The sequence below is a fragment of the Micromys minutus genome (genome assembly GCF_963924665.1).
Source record: "Micromys minutus genome assembly, chromosome: 31".
Taxonomy (NCBI): domain Eukaryota; kingdom Metazoa; phylum Chordata; class Mammalia; order Rodentia; family Muridae; genus Micromys; species Micromys minutus.
Window position 1 is genome coordinate 17,808,449 of NC_137966.1, and position 22,161 is coordinate 17,830,609.

General features: G+C 49.7%; 1 protein-coding gene across 2 annotated transcripts; it reads right to left on the bottom strand.

Annotated features, from left to right (window-relative positions):
- Positions 1 to 7,153: 7,153 nt before the first annotated feature.
- Positions 7,154 to 21,701, bottom strand: TFAP4 (transcription factor AP-4; the record flags this gene model as incomplete). 2 transcript variants are annotated; one of them, XM_080942431.1, is made up of 7 exons in its annotated part: positions 7,154 to 8,141; positions 10,430 to 10,585; positions 11,962 to 12,102; positions 12,741 to 12,911; positions 13,244 to 13,342; positions 13,434 to 13,599; positions 21,613 to 21,701. In XM_080942431.1, 7 exons carry the CDS (start codon positions 21,699 to 21,701, stop codon positions 7,947 to 7,949), a joined length of 1,017 nt encoding a protein of 338 aa, XP_080798557.1. In that variant the 3' UTR covers positions 7,154 to 7,946. The 2 variants fall into 2 exon arrangements, with proteins under 2 accessions (XP_080798557.1, XP_080798558.1); XM_080942432.1 differs by lacking the exon at positions 21,613 to 21,701 and adding an exon at positions 15,367 to 15,495.
- Between the last annotated feature and the right edge of the window lie 460 nt (positions 21,702 to 22,161).

Sequence of the window (22,161 nt, forward strand, 5' to 3'; positions counted from 1 at the left end):
TGGGGAATATGCCTCCTACTGTATCTCAGCCCAGCTTAAGACCGTACTATGTAGTCCAAGTTGCCTCAAACTTCTAGCAATCCTCCTGCCTCAGTCTCCTGAATACTGAGATTACAAGTCTGAGCTACAACATCTAACTAATAGCACTTACTAAAAGGACTGTCCTATTTGTCTTGGTAATTATAGGTCATCAATCTTAGAAGAATTCAAATTCCCACCCAAGATGGGAACTCCTTCCACAAAATCTCTGACATATTCTCCCAGTCTCTCTGAATGCCCTCTGTGATGAGACGCTTGCTATCAGAGAAAAATGGCCCCACTGCCAATGCGTGAGAACTTAGAATCAGCCAACGCTGCAGCTCCTCTTCCCACCTGCATCTCTTACAGAAAAGGCACAGGGCCATTCCCTTGGTGGCAAAGAATCCACCTACCCATCCAGCCTCAACGGCATTTCCTCTTCTTACAGAAGAACAGCACATTTTTGTCAATTCTGTATGCACCCACAACTTTCAGAACCGTATATCCAACTCTCACAGGGCAGCAGTTAATGGGAGAAACCTGTTGAGGACAACCTCTGTCCTTTGAAGAAGAGCACACCCAAACTTCTCCAAACACTTGCATGTTGTCTACTTAATCCTGAGAATATTCTCCCAGATAGGCTGCTCCCTGAAGTAATCCTTGACTCGGGCACCTAATTCAGAAAACAGTGCAGCTGTCAGCTCTGGTCCCTTTTATTTTGTTTTTTTTCAAAATCAGGGGTGTGATGCATGGAGAGCCAGTTTGAAGAGTTCTTTGCACAGTTGCCGGATCTAATGCCAGTTTTGCCTGCAGCCCCCCAGCCCCACCCTCTTCTCCCAGTCAGCACGTGTTCTTGTCAATCAGCAAAAGAAACCTGCAATTCAGCAGGGCAACAAACAGAAGAGATGGGGCAGAAATGGAGTCTGACCCCACCTCCACCCCGGATTAAAGGACAAGGCGGGCGAGCAGAACTCCATGTGGAAAAGACAAATGCCACACACCCACCAGCACTGAGGAAAGCAAAGCAACACGGGTTGGGGCTGAAGGGACAGTACGATGAGCTTGGGTGGGGCCAGAGTGGAGCCAGGACCAACATCTGACACCAAGGACAGCATGGTCAGATGGCTGGCTCCCAGAGTCTGCTTGATGGTCTGCAAGTGCTCTGCGTACTGGCCTGGGGCCAATTAGTCACTGCTGAAGAGGCCAAAGTCATGGCAAGGACCCCTCCTCTATCTACCACTAGGTGATTCTTCAAACATCTTATGCAGCTGAGGCATTACTCTCTTATTCTGCCCAAACCATAGCACAAGGGGCACATACTTATTATGTGTCATACTATGCCAGAAAAGCAAAAACATAGTTGCCAACACTTCATAAAATATAGCAAGAATGCACCAAGCAGCAGAAGAAACACAAAAGGGAAGTCTAGGAGAAGGAGGGAAAAAAAAGATTATATATTTAAGGCCTAACACATGCATAACTTAACCACATGCCCAATTCAGTGTCCTTAAACTAAGAACAAACCACACGCTCAGAAGAAATGAGTTTATTTCTGCTACTGAGACTCAGCAAGAATTTTCTCAAGAATCATCATAAAGGCAACAAGGTGTAATGCAATGGTCCTTGACAACGCCCTTAAGGCAAAAACAACATATTTCCCAAAAAGTGGGAAAGTTTTGCTCCTAAGAGAGACTCAAAATAGCACCAATGAGGGAACCAGGGACCAAGAATAACTAGCCCTGATTTCAAAGAAACAACCACCAAAGAGGTCATCCACCAAGAACAAGACAATTGTCACCTACTGATGGGTAAGATGGAAAACTGACCCAATCCATTTAAGGGGCAGAGTCTATAAAAATGAAGTTACGATGGCTATAAATTAGAAATGATCTAGATGTCCATCTCAAGGTAAATGGAAAAATAAATTATGGACTAGTCATACAAAGCCTTAACAAACTAGCTGGTGGGCAGCTAGTTACATGACCACTCTGGCTGCTCGGTGGGACCTTGACATCCACACTTGTCCTTAGCAGGGACAGACTAAGAAATAGTAGGATAGGCGCACAGCTGGCACCTCAGGAACCTTGCTCTCCAGAGGGGTGTGTGAGGAAAGTCTAGGATTGTGAACATGGCAGAGCTATTTAAAGACAAGAGGATGTGCTATTTGAAGTTGCTGGGACATTTAGCCCTGACTTTTTCTAAGACCCACTTTCCTGGGTTTGTGGAGCAAGCCTAGGCTCTGAAAGCTAAGGGTATATACGTAGTGGCATATCTAAGTGTTAAATATGTCTTAGTGACCAAAAAGTTGTGACTAAACCCACAAAACTGAATGCAAAACCCTTGACTGATACCACAGGGGCCTTTGGGAAGACAGATTCATTACTAAGTGATTCTTTGGTTTCCCTCTTTGGGAATCACTGCTCACAAGGTTTTCTGTGGTGATAAAGGATAGCAAAAAGCTGGCTGACACAACCTAGCCTGCAGTCTGACCTCTAACATGTCAAAGTTTAGAGGCCGTGGTCAGATGAAAGCCCCCTGACCTTCCTGCCTCCCCTACTCACCAATGCACTAAAAAAACTAGCACTGCCTCAGCTGGGACCTCTTAACTGGAACCTTGACCATACTTCTGCAATAAACTGTCTGGTTCATGAAAAAGAAATTAGCATACTGCTGATATATGCAAGATGTAGTGGAGCACACACGTAATCCCAACGATTAGATACACAGAGGAGGATCGGGAAGTCAAGGTCACCCTCAGGAACACGGGGCTTCGAAGACCAGCCTGAAATACACAAATGACTCGTCTCTAAAAACTTAAATAGGGCACTGGAGAAATGGCTCAGCAATTAAATGTCTCTGCTCTTCCAAAGGAGTTTGAGTCCCAGTAATCAGGTTAGGGGGTTCACAACAGCCTGTTAACTCTAGCTCATGACTCCCTCTTCTGGCTTCTTCAGGTACTTCACTCATGTACACAGACGAACACACACAATTAAGTTTGTTAGGTTTTTTGGTTTTTTTTTTAACATTAGGGCTAGTAAGATATGTCAGTGGACAAAAGCACTTGCTGGCGAGCCTGCCCCCTGATCCATTCCCTGGACTACACGGTGGAAAGACAGAACTGACTCCAGGAAAGTTGTCCTCTGATCGGCACAATAAACGCATGTTGACAAAAATTGAATTTAATCAACTTAATTTGATTAACTGGATTTTATTAAAACAAAGTAACACTCACCTGGGAGGGGATGGGGGAGGTGCGGGGGTGGCACATATCTTTAATCCCAGTCCTCAGGAGGCAGAGGCAGATGGGTCTGAGTTTGAGGTTTCTGTTCTACATATAGTGAGTTCCAAGATGGCCTGTGCTACACAAAGAAACCAAAGATAGATGGATGGATGGATAGATAGATAGATAGATAGATAGATAGATAGATAGATAGATAGATAGATAGTTGGATAGATAGATAGATAGATAGATAGATAGATAGATAGATAGATAGATAGATAGATAGATAGACGAATGGATGGATGGATGGATAGATAGATAGATAGATAGATAGATAGATAGATAGATGGATGGATAGATGATAGATAGATAGATAGATAGATGATAGATAGATAGATAGATAGATGATAGATAGATAGATAGATAGATAGACAGATAAGATGATAGATAGATAGATAGATAGATAGATAGGTAGATGGATGGATGGATGGATAGATAGATGATAGATAGATAATAGATAGATGATAATAGATAGATGGATAGATAGATAGATGATAGATAGATAGATGACAGATAGATAGATGATAGATAGATAGATGATAGATAGATAGATAGATAGATAGATAGATAGATAGATAGATAGATGGATGATAGATAGATAGATAGATGATAGATAGATAATAGATAGATAGATAGATAGATAGATAGATAGATAGATAGGTGGGTGGGTGAACAGATGAAGTAACATTTGTATTATTTCATTTGCTTTCTTGGAACAGGGTCTCACTATCCCATGCTGTCCTGAAACGTACATGCGGCTGAGGAAAACCTTTTAACTCCTGATCCTTCAGCTTCCACCTAAGTGTTCAGACTATAGGTGTGTTCATATGTAAAACACAAAAATACAAAAAAGATAAAACAGGATGTCTATGGATCGTTCAGCAATTAAGAGTAGAGGTCTGGGGCTGGAGAGACGGCTCAGTGGTTAAGAGCATTGACTGCTCTTCCAGAGGTCCTGAGTTCAAATCCCAGCAACCTCATGGTGGCTCACAACCATCTGTAATGGGATTTGATGCCCTCTTCTGGTGTGTCTGAAGACAGCTGCAGTGTACTTATATAGAATAAATAAATCTTAAAAAAAAAAAAAAAAAAAAAAAAAAAAAAAAAAGTAGAGGTCTAGGGTTCAGTTCTCCGCACCCAAAAAGGGCTCACGACTGTCTTAAGGGATCCGACGCCCTCTTCTGGACTGCAGGCACTCCACATGCACATGGTGGATGCTCATACATATAGGCAAACTCATACACAGAAAATAAAAATAAGCAAGTCTGTAAAGACTATATATAACAAAATCTAAAAGTGAAATTTAAAAGTAAAAACAGAAATTTTTTTAATAGGCACGGACAGGGTTAGGGCTTGCCTAATAGTCCAGTCCCACACAAAAACTCACAGGCTCATCGTCCCTGCACATAAGAATATAGTGCAAACTTGGGGAGGCGGCGTTCCTCCGACCGCGGCGGGACAATGAAGGGGCCCTAAGGTACCCATCTTACGCCCTGAGGTGACAGTGTTCCAGACATAATCAAGTGTAGTACGTAAATGGCACCTATTTCTCCGCTGTTTTACGGCGTCCTCTGGAACATTTTAAAGTCGCACGTGTCGAGACATTCCGGCAGGACCTAGAAGTGGCCTCGAACCTCCGGGCACCGGCTAGCTCGGCTGCCTGTGGGCGGGGCCAGGCGAGCCTGCGGGCGGGAACTCCACTAGACATCCCGAGGCTCCCGGAGGTGTGCGCGCAGAAAGGGCGTGGCTAAACCCGGAAGGGGCGGGAGCGCGCCAAGAGCTTCCACAGCCGTCTCAAGAGACCGCCTACCACCGCGGGGCGCCGGCTCTTTTCCAGAAATATTTTCCTTGGCTCCGCCCCAAGCCCCGCCTCCAGCCTATGGGACTAGAGCAGACCGGAAGGAGGCCGAGCCTCGGTCCCGCCAGAAATAGACATCCTAGGCTCATAGCGCCCTCTGTTGATGCTCTCGGAAGTTGCATGGAGCTAGTCTTGTCGACCTCACCTACCTAAGAGAAAATTAGGCATAATGCTGCCTAAAGACACCATGCTCAAATGGCTACACATTGTATGACTATTTACATATAACATTCTGCAAAAAAAAAAAAAAAATCAGAACTATAACAGGCCAGGGAAACAACAGAGACTGGGGGCAACACTGAGGAGGCACTAATTCCCATCCTGATGGTGGCTACTCAATAAAACAAATAGAAAACCACACACAATCAAGTGTGAGTTTCGGTTAATGCAATCAAACTTTTGTGCGGGTTCTTTTTTTTTTGGTTTTGGAGGGTTTTGTGCTGTTGGATTTTTTTTGTTTTCCTGGTCACTACCGTGCCTCCACCACCTGCCTCCTGAGAACTGGAATTCAGTTTTGTTTTGTTTTTCTAGCATGCCATAGTATACAAGTGGAGGTCAGCGTTCAAGGGTCCATTCTCTCCTTCCACCATGTGGGTCCTCGGATCAAACCCAGGTAGGCTTGGTAGCAGGCACGGTCACCTTCCGGATTCATTTTGCCAGCACCCGCTATTTTGTTTCAAATACTAACAGGAGATGGGTGGCTGTATGGGATGGGGAGGATGAGTCATTAAAAAGTGACTGCGTTATGGGAAGAGGATCGTTTGGAAGTTGTGGAGAGATTTTTGAATTGGATGAGTTTATCAACATCGCGAACGATTAGGTCCGCTCATGAAACGACCGATTATATATATATGCCTTGTAGATTTTCAGTGTTTAAAACTGTTCCCACCTTTTTACTGAGTTTTAAGTTCATGGGCAGGCGCATGCGGAGATGGAAGCTGGTTTTTCTGCTGACCTTCCTCCCATATTGACTGAGCAGGAATGAGACTCGGGCCACGTCACCGGCAGGCCACGGGCAGAGCCCGAGCACGCGCACTTACACAGCATTGCACGGAGACTCTGCTTTCCTGTGTGCAGACAGAAGCACTGGCCTCCCAGGGTATGAGACTCCTCCAGACCCAGCCAGTTTCCACGTGGCTGTACTGTGTGCCAGACCACGACATAACAAAGGCAGGCTTCCTACAATCCGTTTGCTAAGATCTGCGTACCCCCCCAGGCTCCATTAGGAACAAGGGCTGAGCTCACACACCCACTTTCCTGGAGTGTGTTTATCTGAACCTGTAGTCACCTCAGCTGCTTAACTGCTGAGCACTGTCCTAAAGCCAGGTCTGAGTTAATTCTGCTGTGTGTGGGCTAAGAGCCATAGAAAACAGGCAGAGGAGAGGCTTGAGGGAAACCAGCCACCCTCGACTGTCCACTGCTCTGTAGGGAAGCCTCAGTGAGGCCACTCACTTGTAACACTGAGTGAACTGGAGCTGAGCTGTCATGGGTCCGTTTCCTTGGGTTGTTGGTATACCATCCAACAGTTTTGGAACTAGGGAACAGCTCACAAGTTTCTAGGGGGGTTTGGAATCCCGGGGAAGAGGAGCACAGGATTACACACAGGAAGTAGTAAGGCTCATCAGTCTAGGGGGACTTGTGAGCCTCTGTGTTCTTTCTCTGGGAGTTAGAAAATGTGGCCCCCTTGGTGGTTTCAAACAGAAATTGGAGGCACTTCCTTCAGACCCAGCACACATGTGAGAATCACCTCACTGCAGCTTCACACACAATCCAGGGGTGCCGCTGTGTGCACACAGTCCTCTCTGGATTTGGAAGTCCGAAAGAATACCCCTTAGTCTAGGCCAACCAGCCCAGGGTCCCAGAACAGTACATTCTCAATAAAAACAGCATCTAAAAAACAAAGTACAAATTTTATTTTGTTTCTTTACAAAGGCACAATGGCCTCTTGGTATTTTGTTCCCTAACCCCCATTTTCTTAACAAAATATAATAGCTTCTCCTTGGACACAAAGACCTCAAAATTGTAAAAAAAAAAGTAAGAAAAGAGAAAAATTAAAATTAAAAAAAAATACAGAAACCAAAACCAAAATAAAACCAACAACAAACAAAACAAAAAGAGAGACGAAGACATTTTTTGGGGGCCAATGACAGGAACCCTGGAGGGGAAGGTGGAGGCAAAGAGTGGCCAATTCTGGTACTGAGGTGGGGAGGAGAGGGGACAATGACAGCAGCAGACCCCAACCGAAGCAATGTCGATCCCCGATTCCCGGGTCCCGGATCCCCAGAAAGCCCCAACCCAGCCTGACCCCCAACCCATGTAAGTGCTTAAAAAAAGACAACCCAATAGAGGGAAGAGGTGGAGACCAACAGCCTCGGGCTGGCTCTGGGGAGGGAGCAAATCTTGGGGTTTTGTTTGATTTTTTCCCCCTGTTCTTAAAAACACGTTTAAATGGGAGAAAAAAAACAAAAACAAAAACAAAACAAAACAAAAATTTTTTAAAAGCTTTTTGGCGAGAGAGGCCAGGCACCTCAGTGTCAGCTTCCCCGGCCCCAGGGCCGAGGCCCAGCCCTGGAGTCCCAATGCTCCGACGCCTGCCACACACCACCACAGCCCGGGACCTGGGCTCCGGTGGCTTCGATCAAAGGTCGACTTACAGTATTGAAAAGGAGGTCATAAAAGAGACCCAAATGACATCATAATTTTGTAAAAATTTCTCATTCACCCACGTTTCTCCCTGTTGTTACCCCGGCCCCCTCTTGCCCCCAGGAGGGAGAGGAGGGCTGGGGGTGGTCAGGGAAGCTCCCCGTCCCCCAAAGGCTCCTCCCGGCTCTGGTCCATGGCATCGCTGTCCGAGGCCTCGGAGTCTGAGGCAGTATCAGAGGTGTGGGCCTCTGGGCAGCTGCGGACAGACTTCACAATAACTGCTCTCCTCTGTTCCTCTTCCAGCTCCTGTTTGTCCTGGGTGCCCTCAATGTGCTGGATGGCCTGCTCGGAAAGGGACAGTCCATGAGGAGATGGAGCGAGGGAGACTAGGTCAGACGCTTTCTACCCAGAAAAACGCACGCTCCGGAACAGTTCAGAAACAAACCAAGCAAAACAGAGCAGGGGGTGGGTTCGTTTAGAAAGAGAAGGACCTGGCTTCCAAAAGACCAAAGCCCTAGATGAGCACATGGCTCGTGTATTGTGAAGTCTACTACCTTAGTAAAAGGTCTTTGCTATTTGCTGTATGATCCGATTTGCTGGGCAATTTACATTCTGGGAGCTGATCATTTTCCTTTTTCTTTTGCCTTTCTAGCTCAAGGGCTTGGGGTTCAGTCCCCAGCATTCAGTAGCGTCAGCCACAGTAGCATGAACCTGTAACCTGAGGTAAGGGCTGGTGAGGTAGCATTAGAAAGATATCTCGGGCTCACTGGCCAGCCAGCCTATGATGGGTTCCTGCTTCTTGGTTCTTTGGCTCCCAGCCCCACTTTCTTAGCAAAATATAGTAACTTCTCCTTGGACACAAGGATATCAAAATAATAAAATAAATACAAAAACTAAAACCAATAACAAACAGAGAGACAAAGACATTTTGGGGGTCAGTGATATGAACTTTCACGAGAACATTATGATGGGAACATCGTGTGTATGTGTGTGTGTGTGTGTGTGTGTGTGTGTGTGTGTGTGTGTGTGTGTACATTTATACATCACTATAAAGATATTTGCTCAAAAAACATAGAGTAGACATCTCCCATGCATAATACATATTATATACATTATATAGAGATATTTATATATGTGTGTATATACATATGTATGTATATCCTTTCTCAAAATAAACAAGTAAATAAGGCACAGTGGGCATCTTTCTTCAGCGTCTAGCACATTAAGTACAGTCTCTCACCCCTCACCCCCCCATCAAGGAAAGTTCTCTGCAACAGACAGAGACTGTTAGAGAAAACGTCAATCGATCAGAGTAAAGAGCCGTGAAGCCTGTCCCAACGCCTGTATCCGCCATAAAACTCCCGTAACTAAGGCTCAGGGATCACTGCAGAAGAGGAGACACAAAGACTGTAGGAGGCAGAAGGTAAGGGATTTGCTGGAAACAGTGCTCTAGGCATGTCAGAACCTCCACTCAGGAAGTGCCACCAACTTGACAGCCCAAACACGAGATGCCACCAGAAACAGGTAGACCAATAAAAAAGTGGACAAGATGGAGTCTGTGAGGCCTCAGTCCTACACCAAGAATTACAGGCTCAGAGTGGAGAAATGGTCTTCCCAGTCCCCAGGGAAGAGCACACCAAGTGGTTATCCACTACACCAATGGTCAGCCCTGAAAACATGCATACAAGTAGCACTCTACAGACTGAGCAAGGTGTATTTACATACTTAGGAATATACATGTGCACATGTATGTACATACATAAAACGATTAATGAAAGCACTGGAGAGATGGCTCAGTGGCTAAGAGCACTGACTGCTCTTCCAGAGGTCCTGAGTTCAAATCTCAGCAACTACATGGTGGCTCACAACCATCTGTAGGGGGATCTGATGCCCTCTTCTGGTGTGTCTGTAGACAGCTACAATGTACTTATATATAATAAACAAGTAAATCTTTTTTAAAAATTAATGAAAAAGAGGCCATAATTTGAAAGACAGATGAAGGGAAGGAAAAAAATGGTATAATCATAATCTCAAAATTAAAAGGGGAAAAAGACTTAGTACACAGCTCCTAAGGAGCACACTCCAGAGTACTGTTGTACCAACATACACAAACACGCACACACCTCTGCACATATCACCTCCACATACAGCCCAATACATACAGAAAAAGAAAAGAACCAGGAAGGTAAGAGAAAGTTCTAGACCAGCTCACAAGCTGAACCAAGACTGATCACCAGGAAACTCTGAGAACAAAGCTTCCCAGGACCAGCAACGTGGTTCAATGGGTGAAGGCACTTGCCGCAGGGCCTTAGAAACCTGAGTTATAAGCCTTCTGAGCCTTTAAATCCAACATGGTAGAGAACTTGTTCCACCAAGCTGTCCTCTGCTTACCAATACATCCCACAGTGCAGACAGACAGACAGACCACACACGCGCACACTAAATGTTATTTAAAAAGGAGCGTCTTTTTAAGTCACGGGGAAGGAGACCTCTCCAGGCACCCAGTTCTTTTCTCCTCCTACACAAGCTCCATCTTGCTCTTGGTCCACATCCTACTTCCTGGTCACCAGGAAAAAGCACGCCCTCAAGAGTCAATTTCCCACAAGCCACCATTCCCCGAGCCCACTCACCTGCACGATGGTGTCCAGATTTTGCCTGGATGTAGAGACAGAGTTGATGACTGAGGAGGGACCCATGGTGACAACATTGATGTGGTGGGAGGAAGGCGGGGCTGGCGCAGGTACGATCACTGTGGGATGGTGGGTGGGGGCTGGAGGAGGCAGGAGCTGCAAGACAGAAAGCCTCAGTTTCCCCCACAGCTTCCAGTCCACCGAACTTCCTTACTCATGGGGTATCTGCTAGTTTGGATTTTAAATGTCCCTCCTGCCCCCCAAGTCCACGTGATAAAGGCTTCGTCTCCCGGGTAGCAGTGTTAGAAAACAGAAACTTTAAGAAGCGGAGCCTTGCAGAGTGTAGTGGTTCACATCTGTAACCACAGCTGTCAGGAGTCAGAGCAGGATGAGGACAAGTTCGAGGCCCCCATGGGATACACAGCAAGGCTCTCTCTTAAGACAAGAAAATAACAACGGATAGATCTATTGCTGGGCAGTAGAGCATGCGCCTTTAGTCCCAGCAGAGGGAGGCAGAGGCAAGCAGATCTCTGTGAGTTCGAGGCCAGCCTGGTCTATAGAGTGAGTTCCGAGACAGCCAGGGTGCACAGAGAAACCCTGTCTCAAAAATAGAAAACCAAAACTAGTAGTAATTGTTATAATTAGAATAACGGGGCCAGGTGGAAGTTCTTTGGGTAAGTGGGCCGCACAACTTCTGAGAGGACAGTACGAGCCCAGCTTTTGTCTTTCTCCCTCTTTAGTTTCCAAGTCATGAGGTGAGTGATTTTGTTCCTGCCATGATATACCATGAATCCAATCTGAAGCCTTCGAAATTCAAGCCAAATTTCCCTTTTCTCTGTATAACTTGACTATATCAGGTTGACTGTTACACTAAAAAAAAAAAGACGAGTAGAGAGGACCAACCTATTCACAACCCCACTGCACCCCTCAAAACACTAGGCATAAAAGGAAGGGCAGCGAACAGCTTCGGTGCATCCCAATCCTCGGGCCCCTCTGCTGGTGGCTGGAGAAGCGCTTTAGAACGAGATAAATGACTGTTCAAGATCAGACACTCTCGCTGGGCACGGTGGCACACACCTTTAACCCAGCACCTTAGAGACAGAAACAGACATGTCCGTGAATTCAAGGGTGGCCTGCTCTAAACAGTGAGATCCTGACTCAAAACCGAAAACCAAACAAACAGAAACCTAAGTACAGACTGTGGGGCTGAGATGTAGCTCAGTGGCAGAATGCTTGCCCGACATGCGCCACCAAAAAGAAAAAAAGAACAAAAAAGACGAAGATGAAGAAGGAGGAGTATAGTTCCTGGATTAAGACAGAGAGGGTTCAAATTCCTGTCCAGAGCTTTCTCTACCTTATTTCCCACAGCAATAAAACGGTAAACAGCTCAAGTTTCAAAGGACCGCCGTGAGGATTCTATCCTATGTTCCAACGCTCTCAAGTCCGCACGCTGGTTTGCACCTACATAGCCTGAGACCCGCCGATGGGTTCTGAGATGCCGGCGACAGCCCGTGGGGCCACCTCCTGCTCACCTGGGTCCGCAGGTGCTGCTGTTCCCGCTCCAGCTTCTCCTGGTGCAGCAGCCGCACCTGCTCCTGCTGCTGCTGCAGCTGCACCTGCTGGGCAATCACCTTGAGTTTTTCCGGGTACATGTGGGCCTCCAGGGAGCGCACCTGCAAGTGGGACAGCACAGCAGTAAGAGGTGGAGCAAGGCTACACCTGCTCTACCAGCTAGCAGCAAAGGCGGTCACTAACACTACAGGGGATCCTAAACCTAAAACCCTGACGGAGAGCGCCCCCTTCAGGGCAGACCGGAAACACTCCCCCACCTCACCTCTAAACTTTTGTCTCCAACACAAAGAAACCCCCTTTCCCTTCTTGTCTGATTAACTGGTTTCCTCACAGAAGCCATAAAGCGAGCCCTGGGGAACCAGGTCAAACCTTTCCTGGTGCCACAGCTCCTATGGAGTCTTATTTCAACTGTATTTGTGCGTGCGTGCGTGCGCGTGTGTGTGTGCCTGCGTGTGTGTGTGTGTGTGTGTGTGTGTGTGTGTGTGTTGGCGCGCGAGTACTCTGCCTGCTTGAGTCCACACCATGTGCATGCCTAGTGTCTGTGTAAGTCAGTCGTGGAAGATGACGTCAGATTCCCTAAAACTGGGGCTGTGCGTGGCTGTCGGCCACCATGCTGGAAATTGAACTGAACTCCGATCCTCTGCAAGAGCAGCAAGTGCTCTTGTCGATTCTTGCTGGAGGGACGAATCCGTCCTCTGCGCCTGGGCGCCACACTGGCCAGCAGAGGGCGCTGCCTCACCTGCTCTTCCAGCATCATCCGCACCGAGCGCTCCTTGTCCAGCTGTTGCCGCAGCTCGATCATCTCTCTCCTGAGGTCCTCAGCCTTCTCGTCCTCCCAGATGTCGGGTGAGCCAATGCCCTCGTCCTTGTCTTCTGCCCGCCGCCGCTTCGGAGATGAGCCGCTCAGCTCCTGGGGACCCCAAGAGGTTGGTTGGTGAGTGAGCTGACACACCCATAACACATCCAGAGGTCACCCGGCTCTATGAAAGCCACCCAGGCGGGACTCACGCTGGAGAACCCATTCTGCAAATCCACCCAAACACCCAAATGCACGGAAGAAAGGCCTTACTTTCTAGAACCTGCTTCCTCCAAAGCCGGGTCCACTATACTTCACAGATGTAGAAACAGACCCAGGCAGGAAGTAGGCAGCTTCCGTAGGCAAGATAAGACTGCTAAGAGTCATACATGCACCCCAAGCTAATGGTAGGCAGGGTGCGGCTGGGAGGACTCCCCATCCCGTACCTGGATAAAGCGCTTGAGCTGCGTGTTCTGCTGCAGGAGTCTAGTCTTCTCCTGCTCGAGAGAGAAGATGTATTCTGCCGTCTGCTGGAGGATGGCTGCCTGAGGACAAGAGGGAAAGGATCAGGCTGATGGTCCTCTCCCCGGGAGAGTGCGACACCTCCTCCGGGAAGCCCTCCCTGCTCCTGCCCACCTTGCTGAGCTTCTCTCCATCTGTGTGGGGAATAAGAGTCTTCAGGGACTGGAAGCCCGCGTTGATACTCTGCATGCGTCTCCGCTCGTTGCTGTTGGCAATCTCCCGTCGAATCCGCCTCTCCTGGTCCCTCTGGGTCTCAGGGGTCAGTGGAATGTTGGCTAGGCTGCCGGGGGAGAACAGGGGTATGTTCGAGACAGATATCCTCTGAACTTTAACCCCAGCAGGCCCCTGTTCTCATAATTGATCGCCAGAGGGCCAGGATGTATATAACCCGCATCCCTTCCCTGTTAGAGGCCTGTACTCTGGGAATTCACCCCCAAGGAAGACAGGGCTGTGCCCTGGGATGCCCAGTGGCCTGTGGATTCAGTCTGCTTAGAACCCATGTTTTCCCTGACTTCTTCCCCAGAGCTCTGTCCTCTAGAAGAGATTCTTAGCAGTGTCCGGTGATTAAAACACACAGGGTTCACAGCTGCGCAGGCCTCACCTGCCATCCTAATATTTGCCCAGCCCCAGAAACCAACATGGCGAATCCCTATGATTCTAATGCAAGAGGTCTCCAGGCAGCAACCAGAGGTGTTCTTGGGACACTTGGAAGTTCCTCCATGTGTCTATCTGGCCGGCCTCTTTCATGTTGTCACTAGAGTTCTGAGGCAATACCCCCTCCTGCCTGCCCACCGCCACAGCTGTCCCCAGCCAGAAGCCTCCAGCCAACAGCCACCCCACCACTGTGAGCTAAGAGTGAACAACGGACAGGACAGACAGCATTCACGCCACAGATGGGACACTGGGTCAGCCACCCCGGGACATTCTGTTTTATCCTGACCCACCCCACGGAGGCAGATGACTCCACATAAAGTACTGAGGCTCCCGACATGCTATGGACGGCATTACTGCACGCTGCAGAAGTAGCAGCTCGCCAGTGGGGTGAGGGATGGGCCCAATGCCACTGCTCCCAAGGGGGTGGGCCTGTGTGTGGCCTGGAGGAGGTATGCTCCCCTCAGCCCTCCCCTGCAACTCCCCCTCCCGCCCATGGCCTGATGGCTTCCAGATGCCGAGCTCTCAGCAGAGGTTCCAGCCCCACCCAAAGCCACAGCCCTGGCCTCTTCCTGAGGGGCCCTCCCAGGGTGACCTGTTCCAGGCTGGAGTCAAGGGAGCCTGGAACATACCCTGGGTCTGGGGAAATTTAAAAAAAAAAAAGGCCTCTGACACCTCTCATGTCACTGATGTGGGAGTCTGAGGTCAAGGAGGTGGCAGGTCTAACTCTCTTGCTGTGAGTTGGTCCCAGCATCTATCTATCTATCCCCGGGGAAAATGGGCTGCACAGCAGCCCAGGAGGGAAACACATCTGTAGCAGCTGGAAACAGCTGAAGCCTGTCCAGCTCTACCCATCTGTCCTGCCTCAGCTCCCTAAAGGACCGAATCCCTGCCCCTTCCAGGGCCTCAGCTTCTTCTCCCAAAAGGACAGACAAGCTGGGAATGAGTTCCCCGTTGGCCACTGCAGGAGGCTGAGGCAAAGCCTCCCCTTCCCACTTCCATCAAGTCCTTTATTCAGAACCCAAAAGCCCAGGACCCCAGCTCACCCTCTCCCAGGGTACACTTCGTTCACAGGACCTGGGAATGTGAGCAATGGGGTGGAGCCCCGTCTCCCACTTGACAGATGAGGCCTTCCTTAATTAGGGCTTAGGGTAGGGGGGAAGAGAGATCCACCTTTCCTGCCTTTCCTTTCTCCCACCCCCCAAAAGAGGAGTAATGGGCATCCGGAAAAAGACAGGGATTCAGAGCAGGATAAAGCCAGATGCTGCTCAGTCCTTGGAGTCCTGAACACACCTCCGGAGCCGGCAGGCCCTGTGAGGTAGGTGTTCTGCAGTAAGTAGTTAATGTCACAGGTTTAGGGACAAACATGAGACAGAAAGGACACAATGGCACATACCTGCAGTGTCAGCACTGAGCAAGCTGATGTTACATGAGTGGGAGTTTTGCAGCCAGCCTGGGCTACACAGGAAAACTCATGTCTCAAAAAACAAACAAGATGAGGCGACAGGCACGGTGGCAACGTGCCAGGAACACCGGCACTTGGGAGACAAGTTCAAGACCATCCTCAACCACATAGCAAGTTCAAAGTTCAAAGTCAGCCTGAGCTACATACTACATAAGACAATGCTTCAAAATAAAAGTGTGTATGGGAAGGCTAAAGAGATAGCTAAACCATTAAGACTCTTTCCAGTTCTTCTAGAGGACCCGAGTTCAGTGGTTCAAAACGACCTGTAACTACAACCCCAGGGAACCAACATCCTCTTCTGGCCTCTGTAGGCACCCATACATATAAAATATATATAGGGGAGGGGGGTAACAGAAGGCAAGCTACCCAGTGATTATAATTCCTACCCTACCCTAGGTTTGTGGTGAGAGTCTCCCCCACAACTCACCCAGTCTCTGTATCCCCTGCTTATGATGCCTCAAAAGCTAAAACTGACCTAAGACTGGGTCTCAAGGAAAAGCCTTATAACCACCCTCAGGTGGCTACCCCAGGAGCTACCCTATCTAAAGAGCCTCAGAATACAGGAGCATATGTTTTAAAATAAACAAACAGGTCTCAACCTGTAGTTCGGTTGATAGAATGCTTGCCTAGCATGCTCCAAGTCCTAGAGTCAATTCCCAGAACTACCATTTTATATACATACATACATACATATATATATATATATATATATATATATGTTTTTTTTTTTTTAAGGTGGAAGAAGGGCTGGACACGGTAGCAAACACCTCTAATCCCAACATAGGCAGAGACAGGAGGACCCTGAGTTTGAGGACAATCTGTGCTATATAAGGCCCTGCTGGCTTCCCAGCTAAGAACACTTGATTCCCAAGTAAGGAGTGGGGGAAGTTGCTACAGTAAAAAGTGGCACTGGGACCCCAGAGTTCGGCAGAACAGGCTCTATATCACATCCCATACATCTACTGTGTGACAGCTTCCCCGGGCAAGGAGGGTCAGGCACCCTGGAGTTGCTGGACCAATTTGTTGTTGCTGCTCTTGTTTCTGATAAAGTGTCACTCTTATAGCCCAGGTTGGCCTCAAGGTATCCTCCTGCCTCAGGCTTCCAAGAGCTGTGCAGAACAGCCAGAGCAGGGCAGAGCCTCCTACAGTTTGACCCGCCGATGGCTGTGCGTTCTATTAAGGCTCACACACAACCCAAAGGCTGCACAACTAAGGCTGTGTGACTGTAAGCATAGACCCAAGGTGGACTCACCCAAGGTCACACCTGCAAGTCCCCACTAACTCAGCTATCCTTGAAAAGAAATGCAGCCCCGAGAGCTAACTTCAGCTCTCTCCCCATCCCCAGGACATGCGCTACCTGGGAGCCCTAAGGAAACTTCAGAGTCCCAGCTCTAAAAGGTTCTGTCCCAGAACTCCCAGACTGTAGAGACCCCGTGTCTCAGAGAGTGAGCAGGCCCCTAGCCTGACTCTTTCAAATGTTCGCCAGCCTCTGTGCTTAGGAACCACTGCTAGTTAACATGGTCATCCCTGGACCAACTGGTAGTTAACATGGCTGTCCCTGGACCAGCTGCTAGTTAACATGGTGGTCCCTGGTTTTAAGGACAGACTGTCCCCGCAATGTGACAGTTCTGCACGGGAACTTGGGTTTGCCTCGATTACTCATCCAAACAGCTTGGAAAGCTCCAGATGACAGAATTAACACACTATATGCTGGTCCCTGGTGCAATGCAAGTAAGCCAGTAGGTAGTGTGACCATGAGTTACCACTGGTGCAAAGCAGATCCTGATTGCTGACGAGCCCAACCGTCACTCCCAGGTGACACCACACTAGAAAAAGTAGATGTTCTTACATAGGCCTATAAATTCCAACTCACAGTAAGTAATCACATGGAAAAGTCCCACCACCTCAAAACTTCAGATTCCCCTAAGGAACATTGTGAGGACCTCCAGCGTGGGGTAGCGCTGGCCTGTGATGACAGCCAGATTGCCGGGCTTCAGGAACACAGAACTGGGCCACCGGGCCTAAGAGCGGGGTCACTGTCCCGACTGAAGGATGCCAGCACTCTAGCCAGTTGCTCGGAACGATGCAGGCTGCTTGCTCACATTTGGATCCCTGACTAGTACCAGAACCTCCTGCCCAGCCTAAGCCCAAAGACCCCCATCATGGCCCTCCCTTCCACGTCTCCCTTTCAGAGGCTACCCTGCCTTATTCAGGGCCACAGTGAAGCTGGTGGAATCGGTATAACAAGAGGAAAGAATGTCCCACTTCCCTCAAGTTTTCCCCCAGGTATCCAAGACAATGACCTGCCCAGGACAAGGGTCGGGACTTAACTCATTTTGTTTCCTTCACCCCAGCATCAACTGGTTCTTCATAAATACATGGCCAGAGACCAAACAACCATGCCAAAGTTCTTAATAACACTATCTCCCTAACCCCCTCTTCCCCTCTCCCCACCCCTTCTTTTAAGACAGGATCTCTGTGTGGCCCTGGCTGTTCTGGAACTTGCTATGTAGAACAGGCTGGATGGACACAGGGATTAAACTCAGATAATTCAGCTTGTTTACAGGGACCTGGACCTTATCTACTGAGCCTTCTTGCCAGCCTTTAAAGGAACTATTTATTAAAGTTGTAAGATGCCCAGGATGACAGCATATGGTGGAAGCTCCAGGATCGGGAGTTCAGGGTCATCTTAACTTACAAATCAAATTGGAGGCCAGCCTGGGCTAAATGAGAACCTAACTTTTTTTTGTGGGGGGGGGGGGTTAAGGAGATGGCTCAGCCACATAACCGTGGGGAGCTGAATTTAGATCTGCATCCACATAAAGGCAAAACTCGGGGGCTGGGGCTGGGGAAGGGGCGCAGACAGGTGGACCTCTGAAGCCAGCCAGCATAGATGCACTGGTGAGCTCCAGGTTCAGTTGAGACCTCACATTCCCCACCCTTATTTGTTTAAATAAGTCTAAAGGTCTCAAAACCAAGGAGCAGATGCTGGCTGTGGAATTTTACGACAGTAGGAAATAATAAAGAGGCAAAGGGGTCCCAAGTTTGAAGGCGGCCTGGGTCCTAGCAGATGAAAAGCTGAGAACTGACTTCTACTCCAGAGGACCCAAGTTCAGTTCCCAGCACCCACACAACCACACACGACTCCAGAAGATCTGATGCCCTCTTCTGGCCGCTGGGGGCAGGGCACACGTGTGGTGTACAAAACACCCACACACATTTAAAAAAACCTGAGGTTTTTTTTTTTTTTAATTAAATAAAAATATAAGTAAACAAATAAGGTGGAAGTACATTAGGTCTCAAACTCGGGACAGAAGTGCCTACCTAACATAACAAAGGGATACTGGCTGCCAGACTCTCCCAGCATCTCCCGGTACCTGTTAGAGTTGTGGCCGGCACACCCCACTCCCTACCCTAAACTCTTCCAGCCCAGGGGGTGCAATGGGCTTCCCTTTCCCCAGCCTCTGATCCCTATACAATAACCTCAGTCATTTTGGCCACTGGCCTCTTAGCCTCTGGGTTCCCAGGTACTCTCTTTGCTCTTTCTCTCACCTCTTGCTCTCCCCGCACTCTCTCTCCTCTCATGGCCTTGTTCAATTTAGACCCTTCCTGATCACTCTGGCGGCTTTCTTCCTGTGTCTACAATCAACCTCTCCAATCATACCTGTGAACGACTGAGGAAGTCATCTATGTACATGCACACACTTGCACACACACTTACACTTACAAGGATGGGAACTGCTTTTTAGAGTCTGCACCTGCTTTTTAGAGTATGGATTTCACCTTCTAGGCACTGCCTCTACCCAAGTCTTACAGAACTGTTGGGCAGCAGGTCCAAAACTTGAAGCAAAACACCAAAGTGTTCCACTTTACTCTATGGCTCCTTCTGGTTGGCCAGAAAGGCATAGGAGTCAGACGGAGAGAACCCAGCTAAACAGGGAGGGGTGGAGCAAAGTCCAATAGCCTGAAACAAACCAGAGTCCGTCCACAATTAGCTCCTGCCCAGCCCACACTCCATCCAGGACAGGCCTCCCAGCTGTAGCCCCAGCTGAAAATGAACACACCTAGAGGCTATGTTCCAATGCCCAGAGTACCACCAACTGTCTCCTTGCAAGATAGGCTGTGTTGCAAGAGGACCTGTGTGCCAGTAGGCAGGTTATGGTGCCTCAATCACTAGGCCTGACAACACCCAGTGTTGCTGGGGCTCTACTATCCTCCAGCAAAACAGGTCTGGAGAAAGGAACAGAGTGAAGCCAGAGTACAAAAAAAAGGCTCAGGCATAGCAACCAGGGGTTCCTACTGTCAAAGCCTAGGCAGGATCGGAACCAGAATGACCTCTCCAGAACATGGAGCAAACCAAGCCTCACTTCCCACTCCCCAAGCCAGCTCAGAAGAGCCAGCACACCAGCAAACTTAGCGATCACATCCAGCTGTACATCTGCTCGTGCTTTTCTTAGCTTCTGTATCCATCTTTACAAAGAAAGCAGAAAGCAAACGAACTCACAGCAAGACCATAATGATTCAAGGAGAAAACCTGGCAAGTGGATTTCCCCCAGAATATTTAGAGTCCAAGAGTCTTGCTATTGCTGTTCTGTACCTGCTGGGCTCTCGGGTGGACCTTCTCTTACTGGCAGCTGAGAAAGGGGAAGGGGCATGAGGGCGGGGGGGCGGGGGGCTGCTAGCTGCTAGGCCCTAGGTATTAGCTCTCAACTTGAAAGTAAAGTGGGATCCCTGCCTGTATTTTATACCTATGCAGCAACCTGCCCCACAGGCGTTGCAGTCTGTGTCACTCAGCGGGCTCCTCCTCCTCCTTCAATCCCAGCCCTGCCTGGCTGGGGTGTCGGAGCACGTGGCCCCAGCCCTGGGGAGCCATTACGCTCTTAGAGTAGCACGGCAGGCAGAAAAGGAATCCTAGGTTTCAAACTTAAGCGCGCTGGAGAAACCTCTCCTTGCGAGCACCACCACCATCCCCGCCCCGCCCCAGCCTGCTTGTAGAGTTCAATGAACCAGATACCACGGCCGGCAATAGTAATTCCAGACACAACCATTTAACAAGAGTTTTGGGAAATTCGGCGACTGGGTCGGTTGCGATTTGGTAGAGAGAGGATCTTGGGCAACCTAAATAAGACCAAGCTCACTAAGGGGTGTCTCAAGAGAGCTTGCAGACCTCCGACCACCCACCCGGCCAGGAGAGTCAACGCTTTGCATTTATGACTGGGGTACAGACGTGGGACAGCAAAGTTTGCAAAGACCCACATGCAAAAGGGAGTAGACTTGAGCCTAGAAGCAACCTAAGATGCACCCTCCCCAAAAGGCCTCCCCACCTGGCTTGCTTAGCCCACCCAGTTGGCTACAGCCGAGCTTTGTGCAAGTAAAGCGTGGCCCCGAAGCGCCTACAAGTCCCACAATGCAGCACCGACCCGGCACAGAGAACTACAGCTCCCGCGAGGCCGCGCGCGCAGAGGTCCGCCTACTCCAAGAGGGCTGCAGAGTCACGTCCAGGCCTCGCTAGTAAACAGCACCCGGGCGCGGGCGACGAACGTGCGACTAGTGACTGCCAGCGTGTGGGGGACCGCGACTTCCCTGCTCGAAGCATGGCCACTAAGGGTCCACGTACGCCTCGCAGCCTCGAGCGAGCACGCCCCCAACCCTGCTGCACCCCGGGTTCTCTGTAAATGTTCACACCACCCGGCTCCCCGCCCCCCCTCCGCAGCCTGAGCCGCGGCATGGCAGCATTGTAGCAGTCCTCTCGCACGCCCCGGACCCCCAAAAACCTCCTTAAAAGAGGGTTCCCAGAAAGCGCGAGAAAGCAAGGAAAAGGAAGGAAGCCAAAGCTGGCGGGGGGAGGAGGAAGCGCTGGGTGAAAGCCACCAGCAGCAAGCATGGCCGGGACTGCTGCAGCACCACGTGGGTCTGTTTGCAATTTACAAACGTCGCGACTGGCCCGCCTGCAGCGGACAAAAGTGGCCAGAGCCTCTCGGGGTCCCCTCGTTCCAAGGGAAGAGGGTCCCTAGGCAGCGCAAGCAGGGCACATAAGACTGCAGCGGACCCGGTGGCTAAGAAAGGCGAGCGAGGTCGTAGGCGCGAGCCATGCGTGCGCACACGCGCACCAGCCCGGGCGGGCTGGCCGGGGGCTGCAATGGGAAGAAGGGGTTGGGGGGGAGGAGCAGTACACACCTACAGAGCCCTCCTATCACTTCTTTCTCTGTTTTCCTGAAATGTTGCAAAGAGGGCACCTTCTGAGTGGGCACCATGAAATACTCCATAGCGATAGGCCCCCCTCCTGTGCACGAGCCAGGTCTCGCGGTCAGCCGGAGAATGCAAGATGGAAATCCGAATCAAAGAGCAGCGCCGGACGGAGGTGCAGAATCGGCCGGTCCCAGATGCTAGCGGCAGCAGCAGCGGCGAGGGGAGGGAGGCGGGCGGGAGGGGCGGGAGGGAGGTCTCTCCAGCCTGCCTCCCCGGGCGTGTGTATGTGTGTGTGTGTTTGCAGCTGATCAGATGTCTGTTTCAAGGCGGGAAACAGCTGGTGAAAACTCAGCACTCCCCCGGCCTCCTTCCGCGGAGTAAGGAATTGCATGTAAACAAAGGACTATTTGCAGCGCCCCCCCCAGGGCGACTGGATGCTGGGGCGAGAAGGGCGCAGGCTCCTTGGGACCGACTACAACATGGGTCTGCAGACTTAACCCCAGGATCGGGGGTCCCTGGTCGACAGCTGGCTGTGGG